General features: G+C 49.6%; 2 protein-coding genes and 1 pseudogene across 12 annotated transcripts in view; 1 reads left to right on the top strand and 2 right to left on the bottom strand.

The window, feature by feature from the left end:
• On the bottom strand, positions 1 to 1137 carry LOC142854106 (RNA-binding motif protein, X-linked 2 pseudogene; annotated as a pseudogene).
• A 6898-nt stretch (positions 1138 to 8035) lies between these two features.
• Positions 8036 to 16648, top strand: Rxfp4 (relaxin family peptide/INSL5 receptor 4). Its single transcript, XM_075979209.1, is given in 8 exon segments — positions 8036 to 8110; positions 8113 to 8143; positions 8146 to 8176; positions 9203 to 9690; positions 9693 to 9950; positions 9953 to 10048; positions 15141 to 15326; positions 16479 to 16648. Coding segments are annotated over 8 exon segments (1335 nt in total).
• Positions 14440 to 18372, bottom strand: part of Arhgef2 (Rho/Rac guanine nucleotide exchange factor 2) — a 53098-nt gene continuing 49165 nt past the window's right edge. For all 11 annotated transcript variants that reach the window (XM_075978545.1, XM_075978547.1, XM_075978544.1 and 8 more), the window contains 2 exons: positions 17712 to 17895; positions 14440 to 17125 (listed from right to left, as the gene is read on the bottom strand). In XM_075978545.1, the coding sequence (XP_075834660.1) occupies positions 17052 to 17125; positions 17712 to 17895 (258 nt within the window). In that variant the 3' untranslated portion in view covers positions 14440 to 17051. The remainder of the gene's footprint in view (positions 17126 to 17711; positions 17896 to 18372) is intronic.

Raw genomic sequence — 18372 nt, forward strand, 5'->3', positions numbered from 1 at the left:
TCAGTACTGTCTACGGTCACTGGCCTGGAAGGACCCCCAGGAGTGTCTATGCTCTTTATGCCTATGGGACTTCCCTGGACTCCCACTTCGGCTTCTAGGACTCCGCCCTTCCAAATGCCCACCGTGCCTGCTGGAATGAGCACCTGAGCTCCTCCTCTATCCTTCCCCTGCCCTTTTCTTCCCCCTCCCTCCCGCTCAAGGGCTTCTGCTCATGATTGGGTTTCTCTTTCTTTGACTCCCACTCGGGATCCTCTGCTCTACCCTGATGTCAGGGGAGTCTGGTTGGTTCTTCTTTCCCTCTCTGGGTTCAGATGTCTGGGCTTTCTCTGAGTTCTTGCTGCTGTGCTTCTTTGGGCCATGGTCATCCTTTCCTTTGCTGTCTTGCTGCTGGAGGACAAAGAGCAGGACGGCGGTTCTGCTAGTTCCTTGCGTCCAGTCTTCTCTCTCTCTCTCTCTTTCTTTCTTTTTTTTTTTCGTTTTTTGTTTTTCGAGACAGGGTTTCTCTGTAGCTTTGGAGCCTGTCCTGGAACTAGCTCTTGTAGACCACGCTGGCCTCGAACTCACAGAGATTCACCTGCCTTTGCCTCCCGAGTGCTGGGATTAAAGGCGTGCTCCACCACCGCCTGGCTTTCTTTCTTCCTTTTTTAAATTTTTTTCTTTTTTGTCTTTTTTGTGCTTTTTTGTGGGTTTGACATCTTCCTCTTCAGAGACCTCAGGAGAACTTGACGGAGGCATATTAGCCCCACAGCCCTTCCCCTGGCTCTCTGGTCACGTCATCCACATCTTCTGATTCCTGAGGAGCCCGGTAGTTTGAGACATGGTCCACACGGATAGTTCTTCCTTTATTTTTAATTCCATTCAAACTGTCAACAGCCAGAACTGTGCTCCTCTGATCTTCATAGCACAGGAAACAGAATCCTTTGGATTTTCCAGGCTTCTTGTCTCTCACAAGATTTAAATGTTGACAACCTCCCCATATTGACACAGATGATGTTTCCTTCTGCGAGTTCTGAAGGAAGCCCTCCAAGAAAGCCAGCCGCTGTCCTTGCACTCCGAGTGCCAAGACCCTTTTCTGCCACCAAAGCTGAACCTCTCATTCAGTTCCTTGATCAGCTTCACATTGGTTAAAGGGTTCATATTTGCGCCTTCGCGCTCCTCTCTCAAACCATCATAAGTAAATCTTTTTAAAAAACATAATTCAGAACAACAATAAACATCTATCATTTTACCCAGAGTTAAGTGTTGACCTCACCCCACATCAAGGAAATATTTCTTTGTAAGAGAGTCAGCCAGCTCCAGTGGCATAAGCCTTGAATCCCAGCACTGAGGAGGCAGAAACAGAAGGATCTCTGAGTTTGAGGCCAGCCTAGTCTACAAAGCAAGTTCCAAAACAGCCAGGGCTACACACACATCTACAAAATATTCCCAAACCTAAGGCTCAGAGATCATTGCCGAAGAGAGGGCAGACAAGTTCAAAGGGAAATAAGGGGACTTTGCTGTGAGTGTGTCTCCTAGGAATGTCAGAAGCTACACCCATAAAGTCTCACCAGCAGCTGAACATCCCAACTTCATAATTCATTACCCGTCTTAACTTTGCTTTCAACTTGTGACCCTCCAAGTGCTAGGATTCTGGGAGTGGACCACCATGCCCAGCTTCTAGCAATTCAGTGTTTTCTTGTTGCTGCTATTGCTGCTTTGTAACCAGATCTTATGTAACCTAGCATTTCTCAAACTCCTGATCCTCCTGGCTCCTCCTCCTAAACGCCGAAATTAGGTGTGGGCACTACTGTTGCCAGCAGCCTCCTCTGAGAAAGAAACACATTCTCTGGCTAAGCCCACACTAACCCTTGGTACAGTAAGGACAGATGGACAGGATCTTCGTAACAGACATTTCTGCCTCAATGAGCTGGATGTGCTACTTCTTACCAAGTAAAGTTTTGTTGTGCTCCGGTCTATTTCCTGCCCTGCTCCCTGTCTTTCTTCTCCTTGGTAAAATATTACATGAAACTCTGTAAGTACTAGATCAACCTGGTGGCCCTCTATCAGGAAAACAAACATTAAAAAAAAAAGGATGTCCCATAATATCTGGCTCAATTATTTTAAATCTATCTATCTATCTACCTACCTACCTATCTATCTATCTATTATCTATCTATCATTTATTTATTTTGCCCAACCTGGCTAAAAAAAATAAGAATTAAAAACTGAACTCAGATGCCCTTGTTTCAGTTTTCCGATCTCCTGTTTCCACCGCACTTAGCCCTTCTTTACAGTGAGACTTTTGTTTATTCTGTATGTATGCATGCCTGAGTGAGTTTTGCATACTACATGCATGCAAGTGCTTTGAGACGCCAGAAGGCATCAGATCTCCTGGAACTGAAGATATAGTTTCTTAGTTAGGGTTTCTATCTCTGCAATGAAACATCAAGACCAAAGTTGGGGAAGAAAGGGGTTATTAGGCTTACAGTTCAGCCTTGTTATTTATCGCTGAAGGAAGACAGGACAGGGACTCAAAACAGGGCAGGATCCTGGAGGCAGGAGCTGATGCAGAGGCCATGGAGATAACCTTATAGAACCCAGGACCACCAGTCCCAGATGGCACCATGGACAGGGCCCTCCCTCAATAATCACTAAATGAGAAAAGACCTTACAACTGGATCTCACTCTGGTGACTCTAGTTTATGTCAAATTGACATACAAAACCAGCCAGTACACAGTTGTGAGTCACCTGATGTGGGTGCTGAGACTCGAACCCAGGTCCTTTGTAGGAGCCATCTCTCCAGCCTCTCAGCTTTGTAGCTTTAGGGACAATAGTATTGAAAATGCCTTTACAATTTTTCTATAAATCTGAAAGTATTCCAAAATTTAGGAAGCAGAAGAGAGGGAGAGAGAGAGAACAACACGCTTGTCTCCTGGCATTGGAGCTGTCGTGCCATGAACAGATCAGGGGAGAGTTTTTTCTAGCAAATCTTGACAATAAAGATAGTGACTTTACCTTACTGGTTACTTTTTTTTTTTTCTCCAGACAGGGTTACTCTGTGAAACAGCCCTGCTGTCCTCACTCTGTAGACCAGGCTGGCCTGAAACTCACAGAGATTTCAGCTTCCCTAGTGCTGGGATTAAAGGTGTGCACCACCACCGCCAGGCACTGCTAGTTACTTTTTGTGTCAGCTTGACATAGGCTAGGGCCACCTGGGAAGAAGTAATCTTAAGACAATGGCTCCGTAGTGTTGGCATGTAGGCGACTGTATAAGGGGATTTCTTTTCTGTCTTTCTCTCTTTTTTTAAAGGGTGTTTTCTTGATTTGATGGTTGATGTGGGAGGGCCCAGCCCACTGTGGGTGATGCCATCTCCGGGCAGGTGGTCTTAGGTGCTATAAGAAAACAGGCCAAGCCAGGCCGCAGTGGCACACGCCTTTAATCCCAGCACTTGGGAAGCAGAAGCAGAAGCAGGTGGATCTCTGTGAGCTCTAGGCCAGCCTGGTCTACAACAGCTAGTTCAAGACAGGCTCCAAAGCTAAAAAGAAAAAAAAAAAAACCCTACATTTGGAAAAAAAGAAAAAAGAGAGTAAGTTGAGTCAGGTAGCAGTGGTGCAGACCTTAATTTCAGCACTCAGGAGGCAGAGGAAAGAGGATCTCTGAGTTTGGCCAGCCTGGTCTACAGAGCAAGTTTCAGGACAACCAAAGCTACACAGAAAAACATGTCTCAAACACACACACACACACACACACATACACACACACACACCAGAGAGGGGGGAGAGGAGGAGGAGGAGGAGGAGAAGGAGAAGGAGAAGAAGAAGAAGAAGAAGAAGAAGAAGAAGAAGAAGAAGAAGAAGAAGAAGAAGAAGAAGAAGAAGAAGGAAAGCAGAAAGCAGGCCAAGCAAGTCACGTGATGATGATGAGCCTCAACAAGCAGTGTTCTCTACAGCTTCTGCGTCTGCCCTGACTCCTGCCCTGATTTTTTTTGGTGACAGACTGTGATGTGGAAGTGTAGGCAAAATAAACCCTTTCCTTCCCGCATTACTAATAGTCATAGTAATGCAATAGACATCAGAGCAATAGACACCCTAAGATGCGGGTGGTGTGAGGTTATGGAACTGGACTACCTCACTAGGGTTCCTATGTCTACCGCCGATTGTTCCCCAAGGGTCTGGTCTCTGCCTTCAATGACAAATGCAGGTATAGTTTCCTTCCCCTAGTTCTTTGACGAGGCTAGCTCAGTCCTTCCAATGTTCTTGGCAGAATTCTAGGAATTCCACAGTTCCTCTTGCTTTGAAGGACAACAGGAGAGGCATGATTGAAAGGAGAGGGTGGCTATTCAGTTGGGCTAGTGGGGGTCCTTTCCTATGAGGCTGGGATCATGGACCTGCTGGTACCAGTTCTCCAACTGTAACCAAGAGAGTTAATTAGGCCGTAAGTTATTGTGCCATGAGGCGATACGAAGACAGGGCTAACAAAAGCATTTTTGTTGACCCTGGTTTCTCATTCCCCAGCGAGTGTAAATGAAGAACCCATTTCACGAGAAGTTATCAGTGTCTGTCTGTGCTGGTGGTTCTTCCTTCTCTCTCTTTGTCCTGATGGTTCTCCCTTCTCTCTATCCTGGTGGTTCTTCCTTCTCTCTCTATCCTGGTGGTTCTTCCTTCTCTCTCTCTCTCTGTCCTGGTGGTTCTTCCTTCTCTCTCTCTCTCTGTCCTCGTGGTTCTTCCTTCACTCTCTCTGTCCTGATGGTTCTCCCTTCTCTCTATCCTGGTGGTTCTTCCTTCTCTCTCTATCTCTGTCCTGGTGGTTCTTCCTTCTCTCTCTCTCTGTCCTGGTGGTTCTTCCTTCTCTCTCTCTCTCTCTCTCTCTCTCTCTCTCTCTCTCTCTCTCCTGGTGGTTCTTCCTTCTCTCTCTCTCTCTCTCTCTCTCTCTCTCTCTCTCTCTCTCTCTCTCCTGGTGGTTCTTCCTTCTCTCTCTCTCTCTCTGTCCTCGTGGTTCTCCCATCACTCTTTGTTTGTTTGTTTTTCTTGTTTGATTTTTGAGATACAATTTCTCTGTGTAACAGCTCTGACTGTCCTAGAATTCACTCTGTAGACCAAGCTAGCTTCAAACTCACAAAGATCTGTCTGCCTCTGCCTCTGGAATGCTGTGATTGAAGGTGAGTACCACCACCATGTGGCCAGCAAGCGCCCTTGTTGAGCCATCTCTACAGCCACACCCATTAATCTTCTTTTTAATCAAGAGAAAATAAATTCAATATATTGAAATGATGTTTACATCTTTTTTTGTATGTGTGTGTGTGTGCACTTATACTTACCATGGCCCTTATGTGGAATTCAGAGGGGAATGTCGTCTTTTGGTCTTCACTCTCTACCCTGAGATGGTCTTTTTGGCAACACCCACAGCTGACCCCTCAATTTCCCAGGACCACCTCTGTAGTGATTTGAAGGCGATATTTAAACACTGGGTCCTCAGTTAGTGACACTGTTTGGGAAGGCTGTGGAACCTTCGGGATGTTGAGCCATGTTAGAAAAACACCACTGGGGGACAGCCTTAGCGTGTGTATAGTCTTGCTATAAGAATGTCATGAGGGACAGACAGCCTTAGGTGTGTAGAGTCTTGCTATAAGAATGTCATGGGGGACAGACATCTTTAGCGTGTGTAGAGTCTTGCTATAAGAATGTCACTGGGGGACAGACAGCCTTAGGTGTGTAGAGTCTTGCTATAAGAATGTCACTGGGGGACAGACAGCCTTAGGTGTGTAGAGTCTTGCTATAAGAATGTCATGAGGGACAGACAGCCTTAGGTGTGTATAGTCTTGCTATAAGAATGTCATGGGGGACAGACATCCTTAGCGTGTGTAGAGTCTTGCTATAAGAATGTCATGGGGGACAGACAGCCTTAGGTGTGTAGAGTCTTGCTATAAGAACGTCATGAGGGGCCGGGCGGTGGTGGCGCACGCCTTTAATCCCAGCACTCGGGAGGCAGAGGCAGGCGGATCTCTGTGAGTTCGAGACCAGCCTGGTCTACAGAGCTAGTTCCAGGACAGGCTCCAAAGCCACAGAGAAACCCTGTCTCGAAAAAAACAAAAACAAAAACAAAAAAAAAAAAAAAAAAAGAATGTCATGAGGGACAGACAGCCTTAGGTGTGTAGAGTCTTGCTATAAGAATGTCATGGGGGACAGACAGCCTTAGGTGTGTAGAGTCTTGCTATAAGAATGTCATGAGGGACAGACAGCCTTAGGTGTGTAGAGTCTTGCTATAAGAATGTCATGGGGGACAGACAGCCTTAGGTGTGTAAGTCTTGCTATAAGAATGTCATGGGGGACAGACAGCCTTAGGTGTGTAGAGTCTTGCCCCACTACCTGATCTCTCAGTCTCACACCCCTGTCACCACGCCTGCTGCCAAGCTTCCCCACCGTGATGGACACTAACCCTCAGGAACCAGACACTTCGCTAAAAAGATGACATTTTGCCGGGCGGTGGTGGCGCAAGCCTTTAATCCCAGCACTAGGGAGGCAGAGGCAGGCGGATCTCTGTGAGTTTGAGGCCAGTCTGGTCTACAAGAGCTAGTTCCAGGACAGGAACCAAAAAAGCTACGGAGAAACCCTGTCTCAAAAAAAAAAATTAAAAAAAAAAAGATGACATTTTGTTGCACCCACAGAAAAGTGACTAATATGGCCTCCCATCTTGCCTGGGAAGCACTGGGATTACAGGAGCTCTTTTTTTTTTTTTTTCGAGACAGGGTTTCTCTGTAGCTTTAGAGGTTGTCCTGGAACTAGCTCTTGTATACCAGGCTGGCCTCGAACTCACAGAGATCCACCTACCTCTGCCTCCGAGTGCTGGGATTAAAGGCGTGCACCACCACCGCCCGGCACAGGAGCTCTTCCTGAGCCCGACTTTGCATAGGCTCCAGGAATTTGAACAGAGATACTCATGCTTGCATGATATCTCCTCAGTAAACTCCCTCCCCAATCTAAGCTCCGTGGTTTTGGTTTTTCATCTGTGTGCAAGTGAAGGGATTGGAGGACTCTAGCAAACAAGGGAGCACTCTGCTGTTAAGCTGTTACACCAGCAACTAGGTTACCTGAACTGCTATACTGGGAATTTCATTTTGACCAAAAAACATGGCCTCAAGAAATGAGTAATCAGGCCAAGGAAGACTCTATGATGTCGGCAGGGTAGCTCTGGTCTCACCAGGCTTGGGGCTAAACACTACCTTTCTATTAACCTTGTCTCATCTTCCTCTTACTCAAAACCTCAAACATCCCGGTTCCCCGAAGAGCATCTCTCTCACCTCTGGGGTTCTCACATGGGTTCAAGCCCCACTGAAAACACCCCTACCCCACTCCTCTAGAATACCAAGAGAACTGAGCATCGGATACTATCTGAGCCGGAGGAAAGGAGCAGGGTGTTCTCAGAACCCTGAAAACCGGTCTCACTCTTGGCTCCCCATTCTGTGCTCTCTCCATCACAGCCCCTGCAGCGGACAGAGATGTGGGCAGGGAAAGCAGATGACCTCCTTGGGACCGAGCTCATGGGGAGACAGAATGAGGTGAAGTAAAAGCTTGTCTCGGGGTCCAGAACTCCACCATGGGGCTTGCGGCATGGAGGAATGTGGTTATAACTGAGCTCTGACTCCACCGGAAAGATGAAGTGGCAGTGGAGTGGGGGTGATACAGGTTGGCAGGACTGCTTACTGATAAAGAGCGGGAGAGCATGCGTGGGCCATCCATGTGCACAGAAGGGTACACCGGAAGCTATGACCTCCTCCTTTTTCTCTCCCTCCCCTTCTTAGCATAAAAGTCACATGGTACTGCAGCGAATTCTGAATTTTAGTTGGCAGTATTCCCTGGGCATGATGACAATAGCTGTTCATTGTCCTACCCCCTTTGATTACAGACGCTCCAGATGCCCCTTTGACTGTTACCACGCAAAGGCATACGAGGCACCAACTCACATTAGCTCCTTACACCAGAACAATGGGACATTTTCATCTAATTTAACTTTTTCAAGGACTTGTTTTTATTTTATATGCATGAGTACTTGTCTGCATGCGGACTGCATGCTCTGGAGACAGTGTGCTGAGTATTGAAGGTGCTGCAGTGCCCGTTCAGGTCCTTGCTCTGAGAGGATCGTGGTCACACTGGGCTATGGACTTGTATCATTGGCTTGCTGGAAAATTTGGCTGTGCTGTGTGTGTAGGGCAATGTGGTACAGTAGGAGTGTTGGTATATCCTGACTTATCAGGTAGCCAGGATATACTTAGAGCTGCGATAGGACAGCTGGGGGTGAGTAGAGCCGCAATAGACAGCTCTGGCTGGGGGGTAGAGCCGCAGTAGGACAGCTCTGGAGGCTGGAGCTGCAATGCCACAGCTCAGCCCTGGAGAAAAGGCGTCCTGACTATGGGGAAACCAGGCTGCCTGAAGCTGGGGTGCGGTGAGGAATGGTTTCCCCGCAAGATATAGGGATCCTGCTCTTCTCCTCGAGGGCCGCTACAGCCGAGTTCTGCTCTGTTCCCTTAGGAGAGAGTCCTAGCTGAGCTAGCCTATCTGCTTCTCTGGTCCAGGAGGTTTCTTCTGGCTCGTTTTTACTATTCCTCCACTGGTTTTGCTCAGCCCCCTTAAGGAGCGTCCTAGCAAGGTTCTTCCGCTCCGTTCCGCCTTGCTGAGGCCCCCTAGGGAGCGTCTCAGCAAGGTTTTTTAGCTCAGTTCCCTAAGGGACATCCCAGCCAGGTTCTTCTGCTCAGTGCTGGCGAATGAAGGTTGTCACTGAAGACTCAAAATTTTGAGAAAGATTTATTTGGGAAGGAGGAGTCCAAGAGGGTGGCTGCCTCTGCCAGGGAGAGATTAATGGTAGCTCTTAACTGAAGCGGTGGAGAGGCTTATATAGGACTTCTTAGGGATGGCCTTTTCCCAGGGAAAAGGGGGATTGGTTAGTTTTTCCCTGCTCAGGGATTGGTCAGAGGCAGAGAAGGCTCTGGCTTCATGGCCAAACTGTGTTTCTTTCACTGGTTCTTTTTAGCTTTTTGACTCCAATCTGAGGACCAGGGCATATTTCTTTTACTGGCTCTGATTATAGTGACAAAGGGTCTTTCTCTGACACGAGTTTCAGAGCCAGGGAACATGTCTTTAGTCCTGGGTTCCGGGATGAAGATGTTTCTCTCCCTGGTCCAGGTCTCAAACACAGGGTGCTCAGTGATCGGTCGGTTTCCTGCACAGTTGTCCCTGTTACCCTACACTGTGGGTACCAGGTAACTATGCTCAGCATGCGCCTGGACCACCTTCTAATACCTTTGTCTTCAGCCTGGTTCTAGCAGACCTGGGGCTGGCCCTCACTCTCTCTTTCTGGGCAACTGAGTAAGCACTGGACTCACACTGGCCTTTCGGGAGTGCCCTCTGCAAGGTAATCCTGACGACCCCTGGCCTCAGCATCCACGTCAGCACCTTCCTAACCACAGCGCTGAGTGTTGCCAGATACTGGGTGCTGGCCATGGTTGTGTCTGTCTTCTGGGCATGTGTGGTCACCCTGGCAGTGTAGGTGGCGGCGGCCCTGGTGACTGTGCCCACAGCAACCTTTGGGGCTGAGGGTGGGTTGAGAGGTGTGCGCCTCTGCCTTCTGCGTTTCCCCAGCAGACACTGGTTGGGGGCATACCAGCTACAGAGGGTGATTCTGGCCTTCATCGTGTCCTTGGGCACCATCACCACCTGCGGTTGCTGGCTTTTCCACAGAGTCCGCAGTGGTGCAGGCCTCCGCAGTGGCAGGACAGCCGAGTGGTAGCCCGCTCTGTTCCTGTCCTGATGGCTTCCTTCGTCCTCTGCTGGTTTCCCAACCATGTAGTCACCCTCTGGGGCATTCTGGTAATGTTTTACCTGGTGCCCTGGGACAGCACTTTCTACATCATCCATACTTGCGTTTTTCCTGTCATCACCCGCTTGGCACATAGCAACAGCTGCCTCAACCCTATGCTCTATGTCTCCTCTGGTGCCAGCCTCAGCAAGTTCTGGTCAGTGCCTTCAGGGACCCTTGGTCAAGAGTGTGGCCCCCAAAGCAAGGCCTGTGTGGAAGTGGGAGATGGGTAGCTGGCACCCAGAGAGTGGACTCTCGACAAGCACAAACACAAAGGGACACCTGGATGCCACCTGGACGTTCCCGTTCCCTTTTCTGAGATCTACCGGGGGCAGAACCCACAGATTCTGGGGAGAAGCTGCGCTCTCTGCCAGTCTGTAGGGTCCCCTGGGAAAGTCTGACCTTTGATCACCAACTGTGGGTGTGGCAGGACCCAGAAACTGGAACCCAGGCCAAAAGTGGATGTGGCAATACTTGTCCCTAGAGGTGGTAAAGAGAAACCGGGACTAAACCTCTGCACCATCCAGACTGTCTGAACTTTCGTGCCGGTACAGCACAGGATACCTTCCCTGATGGGGTCTAGACCAAATCAGACATGAGTTCTCCTTGTCTCACTCTCTTCAAAACAGGGCATCCCTTAAACCCAAACCAAAAATGCCTTCTCTGGCCACGCAGTTTCTTATCATCTCAGGGGTAGCCAAAGAAACGACACATAAGCCTCCACTTTTGCAGCAGGAAGAGGCCAGAGCAGGGTTTGCAAGGAGGCAATTACAAGGGAAAGACATGGTGGGGTGGGGCGAAGGGAGGGGTACAGAAGAGGTCTGGAGGACCAGGAACCAGAGGCTGAGTTTCAGTAGCATGCCAGAGCCTGTGGTCTAACCCGTCCCCCTCGGGCAAATTACCCCTATACATCAGCTTCTTGTTTGTTCGTTTGTTTTTTTTTTTAGATTTATTATGTATACAATGTTCTGCTTGCACGTGTCCCTGCAAACCAGAAGTTGGCACCAGATTTTATTACAGATGGTTGTGAGCCACCATGTGGTTGCTGGGAATTGAACTCAGGACCTCTGGAAGAGCAGTCAGTGCTCTTAACCACTGAGCCATCTCTCCAGCCCTCGTTTGCTTTTTTCAAGACAGGATTTCTCTGGGTAAGCCCTGGTTGACCTGGAACTCATATTGTAGACCAGGCTGGCCTCGAACTCACGGAGTTCTGCCTGCCTCTGCCTCCCAAGTGCTGGGATTAAAGATGTGCCCACCGCCCACCTCAGGTTTCTTTTTAAGTTGGAGTGGGGTCTCATGCGATTCAGGCTAGTGAGGGTAGCTTGAACTCTTTAATCTTGATCCCAAGTGCTGACACATGTAACTTTCTTAGTTCGGCTTTTTGCTTCCTTTTTTTTTTAAAAATATTTATTTACTTATTATGTATACAATATTCTGTCTGTGTGTATGTCTGCAGGCCAGAAGAGGGCACCAGACCTCATTCCAGATGGTTGTGAGCCACCATGTGGTTGCCGGGGATTGAACTCAGGACCTTTGGAAGAGCAGGCAATGCTCTTAACCTCTGAGCCATCTCTCCAGCCCCCAGCTTCCTTTTTCTCCCTTCGTTTGTGTGCATGCACATTTGTGTGTGTGCTCACACTTGCATATGTGAATGCCAGAAGAGACGTAAGGTTTCTTCTTCAGTTTATCTCTCTTTCTCAGAGACGGGGTCATACTACATCTCCCTGACTTTCCTGGAACTCGTAATGTAGTCCATAGATGCACCTGCCTATGCCTCCCAGGTGCCAGGTTATAGGCATGTGTCGCCACCCTTGTTCTTCCTTTTACAAGTTACGCTTGTTTGGGCAAAGAAACGTGCTACTTCCATGTGGAGACCAGAGGACAGCTTACAGTCAATTCTCTCCTTCTGCCATCTGAGATTCAGGGACTGAATCTAGACTATCAAGCTTTGTAGCAAGGACCTCTACCTGCTCAAGTATTTTTCTTATTTTTTTTGCATGTGTATTAGTGTTTGCCTGCATGAATATTAGTTTGTTGGGTTTTGTTTCCCTTTTTTAAATATGTACTTGTGTATTTGGTGCTTTGCCTGAATGTATGCCTATGTGAGGGTGTCAGATATCCTGGAACTGGAGTTACAGACAGGTATGAGCTGCCATATGGGTGCTGGGAATTGAACCTGGGTCCTGTGGAAGAGCAGCCAGTGCTCTTAACCACTAAGCTCTCTCCAGACCCTGTTGAACACCTGCCCCAAAACCAAGCTTTTGTTTTGAGACAAGGTTTCTGTGTGGTCATGGCAGTCCTGGAACTCACTCTGTAGACCAGGCTGACTTTGAATTCAGAGATCCATTGTCTTCTGAGTGTTGATATTAAAGGCGTGTGTCATTCTACCTGGCTGTCAAATTTTTTTAATTGAAAATAATTATGTAAAAAAATTATGTAAATGTGCGAGTGCCCAGATAGCAGCTCCTCTGGGGCTTATTTCGGGGAGCTGTAAACTACCCAGCCCAGGGTGCTGGGAGCCAGATTCAGGTCCTATGTTAAATCAGCAAGCACTCTTGACTGCCAAACTAGCTCCCCAGCCCCATCTTCCCTTGAGAAAGCGTCTCGGAGCTGACCTATTGGCTTGACTGGCTGAGCATTGAGAATCAGGTGCTGCTGCAGCTGGCTGAGCAGTGAGAATCAGCTGCTGCTGCAGCTGGCTTTTCTCTAGGTGCCAAGGGCCATCCATACTCAGGGCCTCACAGCTGCATGACAAGCACGGTAACTCAGCCGTGTGTGTGTGTGTGTGTGTGTGTGTGTGTGTGTGTGTGTGTGTTCAGATTGGCCTCCAACTCAATAAAGGCTGGCCTGGAACTCCTGATTTTCTTGTTCTCCCTCCGAAGTATTGGGGTGCTGCCATGCCCAGCTTTCTATCAGTTTTCTAAAGGCTGGGACTGTATCTCAGTTGATGGAGAATTCAAGATATTCCTAAACTACATAGAGTCCAGAACCAGCTTGGAATGAAAGGCTGTTGAGGACTCGACAGTGCCGGAGGACGCAGTGTTTCCATGGAAAATGGAAAGGAGGAAATAGGGCAGCTGACAGATAGGTACAGGATGCCATGGAGGTCTTGTCTATTTTGTGTCCTGGTATATGGAGTATAATGAAAGTCTCGCATAAAAGAGATATGGTCATGCATACCCATACATGCACACCATAGAACACATACATAATAAAATAGTTTTTTAAGGGCCAGCAAGATAACAAGCAAAGCAGGGGAAACACTTGGCACACAAGCCTGGCAACCTGGGCTGGACTGTCAAATCCACATAGAGGTGAACTGAGAGACCTAAGTATGCAAAGTTGTTCTCTAACCTCCATACATGTGCTCTGACATGTATGTCACCGCACACACTAACACTTCCTAAAATTACAAACGGTAACAAATAGCTGGGCATGGTGGCACACGACTTCAATCCCACCGCTCTGGAGGCAGAGGTGGGTGGATCTCTATGAGTTCAAGGCCAGGTCTACAGATGAGTTCCAGGACAGGCTCCAAAAGGTACAGAGAAATTCTGTCTTGGAAAACAAAAACAAACAATAACAAAAAACAAAACAAAGAAACAACAATAAAAACCAATCCAGGCAGCAGCTGTGAGGTGCTCGGAGCAAAGGTGCGGAGCACCTGACTGGAGTTCAGGCTCTGGCCTTTACCCGGTGTAAAGACACTGGATACCGTGGTGCAGGAGAGGAAGAGAGGGGGATCCCCAGACTCACTGGGCACTCTAGCCAAATCAGCAAGCTCTAGCTTCAGGGACACACTTGGTCTCAAAAACCCAGGTGAAGAGCAACCAAGGATGAAACCAACACCAAACTCTGCGTAGAGAGATGCTAACTAAAGGGTTAGTCCTTCAAAAACCCCCTTTGCGAGTGTCTTCTGAGCAGAGGGCCCCCTTGGTTTCCATCTTTATTCAAACGATAATGACCTAAGTTGTGCACCAGGAGGAATCTTACTGGGGTCTGCTTCTGGAATGAAGGGGAGATACAGATGGATAGAGACCCCTACTCCAGGCCCTCCCTCAGGACCAGTCTCTGGGATGACCAGTCACTCAAAATCCCAGAAAGGCAGCACCCTGTGGGGGGAGTCAGCACCCTGTGGGGGGAAGGCAGCACCATGTGGGGGGAAGGCAGCACCCTGTGGGGGGGAGGCAGCACCCTGTGGGGGGAAGGCAGCACCCTGTGGGGGGAAGGCAGCACCCTGTGGGGGGAGTCAGCACCCTGTGGGGGGAAGGCAGCACCCTGTGGGGGGAAGGCAGCACCCTGTGGGGGGAAGGCAGCACCCTGTGGGGGGAAGGCAGCACCCTGTGGGGGAGGCAGCACCCTGTGGGGGGAGTCAGCACCCTGTGGGGGAAGGCAGCACCCTGTGGGGGGAAGGCAGCACCCTGTGGGGGGAAGGCAGCACCCTGTGGGGGGAGTCAGCACCCTGTGGGGGAAGGCAGCACCCTGTGGGGGAGGCAGCACCCTGTGGGGGACGCCACAATACTTCCAGGTGCCACTGCCCATTCCACCCAGTCGCCCAAAGGTTTGAGGAGTTGCCCAACTCACAACATATTAAAGGATGGGAACGAGATTTAATTAGCCTCTTGATGTTTAATTTCCTCTTTTTGATAATGTTTAAACTGGCTCCAAAACGCCAGGCCTATTACTAGCCATCAGGAAGGTGAGAAATCTTCCCTCCCCTGAGCTTTCTTCCGGCTGCCCCAGCAGCGCCTCTAAAGGCCTGGCTGGGACCGGATACTGCCCTCTCTGGGGGCATCTGCTTTACAGAACCCTGGGGGTAAATATCGACAAGACCAACTCGAGTAGCTGCGTGTGGCCCTACTTCTGATGGAGCAGGGAGGGTGAGGGGTTGAGGGGTGAGGGGGTGCGGTGGGGAGGGGTGAAGAGGTGGGGGTGGCGATGGAGAGTTGGGCACCCAGGCTTAGAGCCCCCTCCAAGGGAGCAGTATGGTTTAGGTAAGGAGCTGAACCCTGGCCCCCAGAGCATGCTGCCACCGAGGTTTGAAATGGCAGCAGTGGGGAGAACAATGAAGACTTCAGGTTCAGAAAGCTCGGCGAGGATGGGAAGATGACAGGATGGGGCTGGCTCTGTGCTGATAATGGGGTGGAATCATGGTAATAAGGCAGCAGAAGCACCCCAGCTTCTAGAACTCATACTCTGGGACTCAGTCTCCAGGTCCTAGGTTTTCTCCCCTCTGGAGAATGCTGGGGAGTTGCACTCCTCTCTCCTGACTTGACCACTGTCTCCTCTACTTGACCTCTGCATGCTTAGCGCTACCCGGAGCGCAGCTACTGAGCCTTCGGAACCGCTCGAAACTGTGTGCTGCTGTGTGTAAGGCAGAGGGCCTGGCAACCGATCTGCACCCATCCTGCAAAGGAAAACAGCAGAGCCTGGGGCAGGGCATACTGGCTCACGCCTGCAATTCCAACACTTGGAGGCTGCGGCAAGAGGATCGACGTGAGTCCAAGGCCAGCCTGGGCTTCACTGCAAGACCTCGTCTCAAAAATAATAATAAAGTAAATAAATAAACATATAAAACAACTTCTACGGCCCAAGAATCCCATGATTGGCTAGAAAGTGTCTCGTAAGGGCCGGAGGCTTATGGAGGGGAGTATTGGCAGCGTCTCAAACCTGCTGCCCATGCAATGCCAATCCTCCTTTTTAGTTGGGGTCCTGAGACCCTTCTTCTCACCCTGCATCACAGGCTGTGGGGGTGTGCATGCACTGACCCTGCCCTATGGCCTAGAGACAGGAAGTGGGATGAACCAAAACCAAGAACTAAAACCACTTCCTGCCTTTCCACTGGGCAGCATGAGCAGGGCTGCTCCTCTGAGAACTCAGCCCTGAGTCTGACTCTGCGGGAATGAAGCGTGGGGGAAGGAACTAGAGGTGGCATCCAAGCACAGCATACAAATAAGATGCAAACCAGTTTTCTAATATTGGAGCCACCGACAGCCCCTGGAGCCTGGGTGCGGCTTCATTTTCATCATTGTGACTCTGAGATTTTAACGAGGGTTTGGACAGCTTCATTTTTTTTAGTGGCCTCTTCAGTGAGGTAGTGGCAGCCCCTTTATAGAAACCATGGTCACTGCCTGGCTGCAGGCACCGCAATCTTAGAATGGGCCATAGAGACAGCACCTGGTGCCTTTCAGGTCTTTAATTTTTTTCCCTGCTTGGGTTTTTCTTTCTTTCTTTGTTGTTACTGTCTCTGTCTTTTTGTTTTTAACAATTAAACTGGCCGACAAATGGCTATTGCTGGTGGCTATTAGGGGTGCATTGAACCTCCCCCCTTTCTTGCTTACGTTTCAACCACAGTTGCCGTGGTGGGAGATGAGGTGAGGGTTCGAGGTTCCCTAACCCACCTTAGAGCTTCTTTCGAATGGCTGAGGAAGAATTCCGAACAGGAGAGCCCTGACTGTAGGTGAAAGAAGCCACTGTCTCCCCAATTCCTCAAGTTCAAAGACATGGGGCTAGAAGTACCTACAATCTTCTTTTAAAAATATAAAACACGTGCAGTTGGCTTTGGTACAAAAAAAGAAAACAAAAACAAAACATTCTGGTCCCTGTGGATTTTTCCTCCCCCACCCTAATACATCATGGCCACCCTAGCCTCGACTCCATCAACCCCAAGGAGCCGGATTTCCATGGAGGATGAGGAGGAAGACCAGCAGGAGGAGCCTAAGGAGAGTGGGGAAAGGGACACAGGCCTACCCACAGCCCTCCTTAAAGGGGCAGTAGATTCTGTGGCCACGGATGGGAGTAGCTGGAGTGGGTGTTAGCCTGGAGCCAGCAGTTTGTGGCTAAGCTACACGTGTCCCAGCGGTGTGAAAGGAAAGGCCCTCTGGTCCCTATGGCTTGGTTCCCATGTCCCTGGTCCTTTAAGTCTCACTCTCCCCCACATAACCAATAAACAATAAATAAATAATTTTTCCTAAGTAGAGGGAAGAAGGCATGAAAAACTGGCATCTGTGGTGTAGCTCTTGGGTGCCACCTGGGGGCTGTGACCTCTAAATCCCCAGTCCCACATGGCCATAGGCATCCAAGGATCCCAGGAGCTGGCAAGGACAATCAGCAGTTCTTTCAAATATTCCCTCATTATTGGCAGAACGGGGTCCCCAAGGTTTGACCCCTTTACTAATTAATGTTCTTCAGTGGGGCACCAGGCAGGAGGTGGGGGTCCCCTTAGCTCTCCGAAGCTGTAGGCTCCCCATCTCGGCTTTCTGTCTCCTCCGGGATGTCCTGCATTCGGGTGAAGTCTGGAGAGTGAGACAGGGGAGAGGTGGTCAGGCGTAGCCCAGGCTCACACAAAGGCCCCTATGCAGACATGGGGTGCGGCTTCTGGGCACCCTGGCGGGATGACCAACCCCTCAGGCAGCAAAATCACTGTGAAAAAACGTGAAACCCCGAGAGGGGTTTGACTGTTTTCTCTCCATTAGGAGGTGGCAGTCTTTAAACTGTTTTACTTTAAAATGAATTCCTACTTGTAAAGGTTGGGAGCCACCAACCAATTAGAAAAACTGCCTCTCCAGAGTTCTACTATCCTGGGCGGTGACGGCGCACACTGACGGTCCCAGTACATGGGAGGCAGAGGCAGGTGCATCTCTGAATGTAGGCCAGTCTGGTCTACAGAGGGAGTTCCAGAACAGCCAAGGCTATACAGAGAGACCCAGTCTCAACAAACAAACAAGAAAAACAGCAGAAAAAGAGCTTCAACCCCTCCCCCCTTTGTCACCACACAGAGCAGGAACCTTCCCTGTACTCTTGGAATAACTGAACCTCAGGAGCCACTTGGCAGCACTTTCAGAAGCCGCAGTCCCAGACCCGGACCCCAGAGGGTCTCACCTCGAGGACTGTGGGGTGGAGATAAGCGGCTACTGCCTTCCTCCTCACTGCCTGTGTCGGGGTCACTGCTGTCCTGCAGCCGCTCCTCGGGGCTACCAAGCTCCTGCCTCTCTCGGTCTTCAAAGGGTCGGGGGAGGGAACGGACAGTCACAGGCAAATCCAGGCGGTCATGGCCTCTGCTGGGCTACAGAAAACAAAAGGACAAGACCAGGAGATAGAGCAGGCACTGGTGGGCGAGGGCAGCGAGCCCTCCAGGATCTCAACACACCTCATCTCTTGAGGTTCACCAATGACCCCCCCATCAGTAGATCGACCGCCAACTGGCTCTCCTCCCAGCGAGACAAGTTGTCTTCAAGGCTCATCTCTACATCTGCTGGGCCCAGTTGGTTCTCCAGCCTCAGGCTTACATACAAGGACTCCAGGTATAACAATGCCCGCAGTGCCCCACACAGACTACTAGGAGAAATCTGGGGAGAACAGAGCGGATTTGCTTGTTGAGGTGCTGGAGATTTGCACAGGCCTCTACCACTGAACTTGCCTAGAATTTCTTTTCAGTTTAACTCGTATGATTATTTTTAAAAATATTTCTATGGTTCATTTAACTTTATTTTATGTGCATTGGTGTGAAGGTGTCAGATCCCCTGCAACTGGATCTTCAGAC

This window comes from Microtus pennsylvanicus, chromosome 7 (genome assembly GCF_037038515.1).
Source record: "Microtus pennsylvanicus isolate mMicPen1 chromosome 7, mMicPen1.hap1, whole genome shotgun sequence".
NCBI classification, from domain to species: Eukaryota; Metazoa; Chordata; class Mammalia; order Rodentia; family Cricetidae; genus Microtus; species Microtus pennsylvanicus.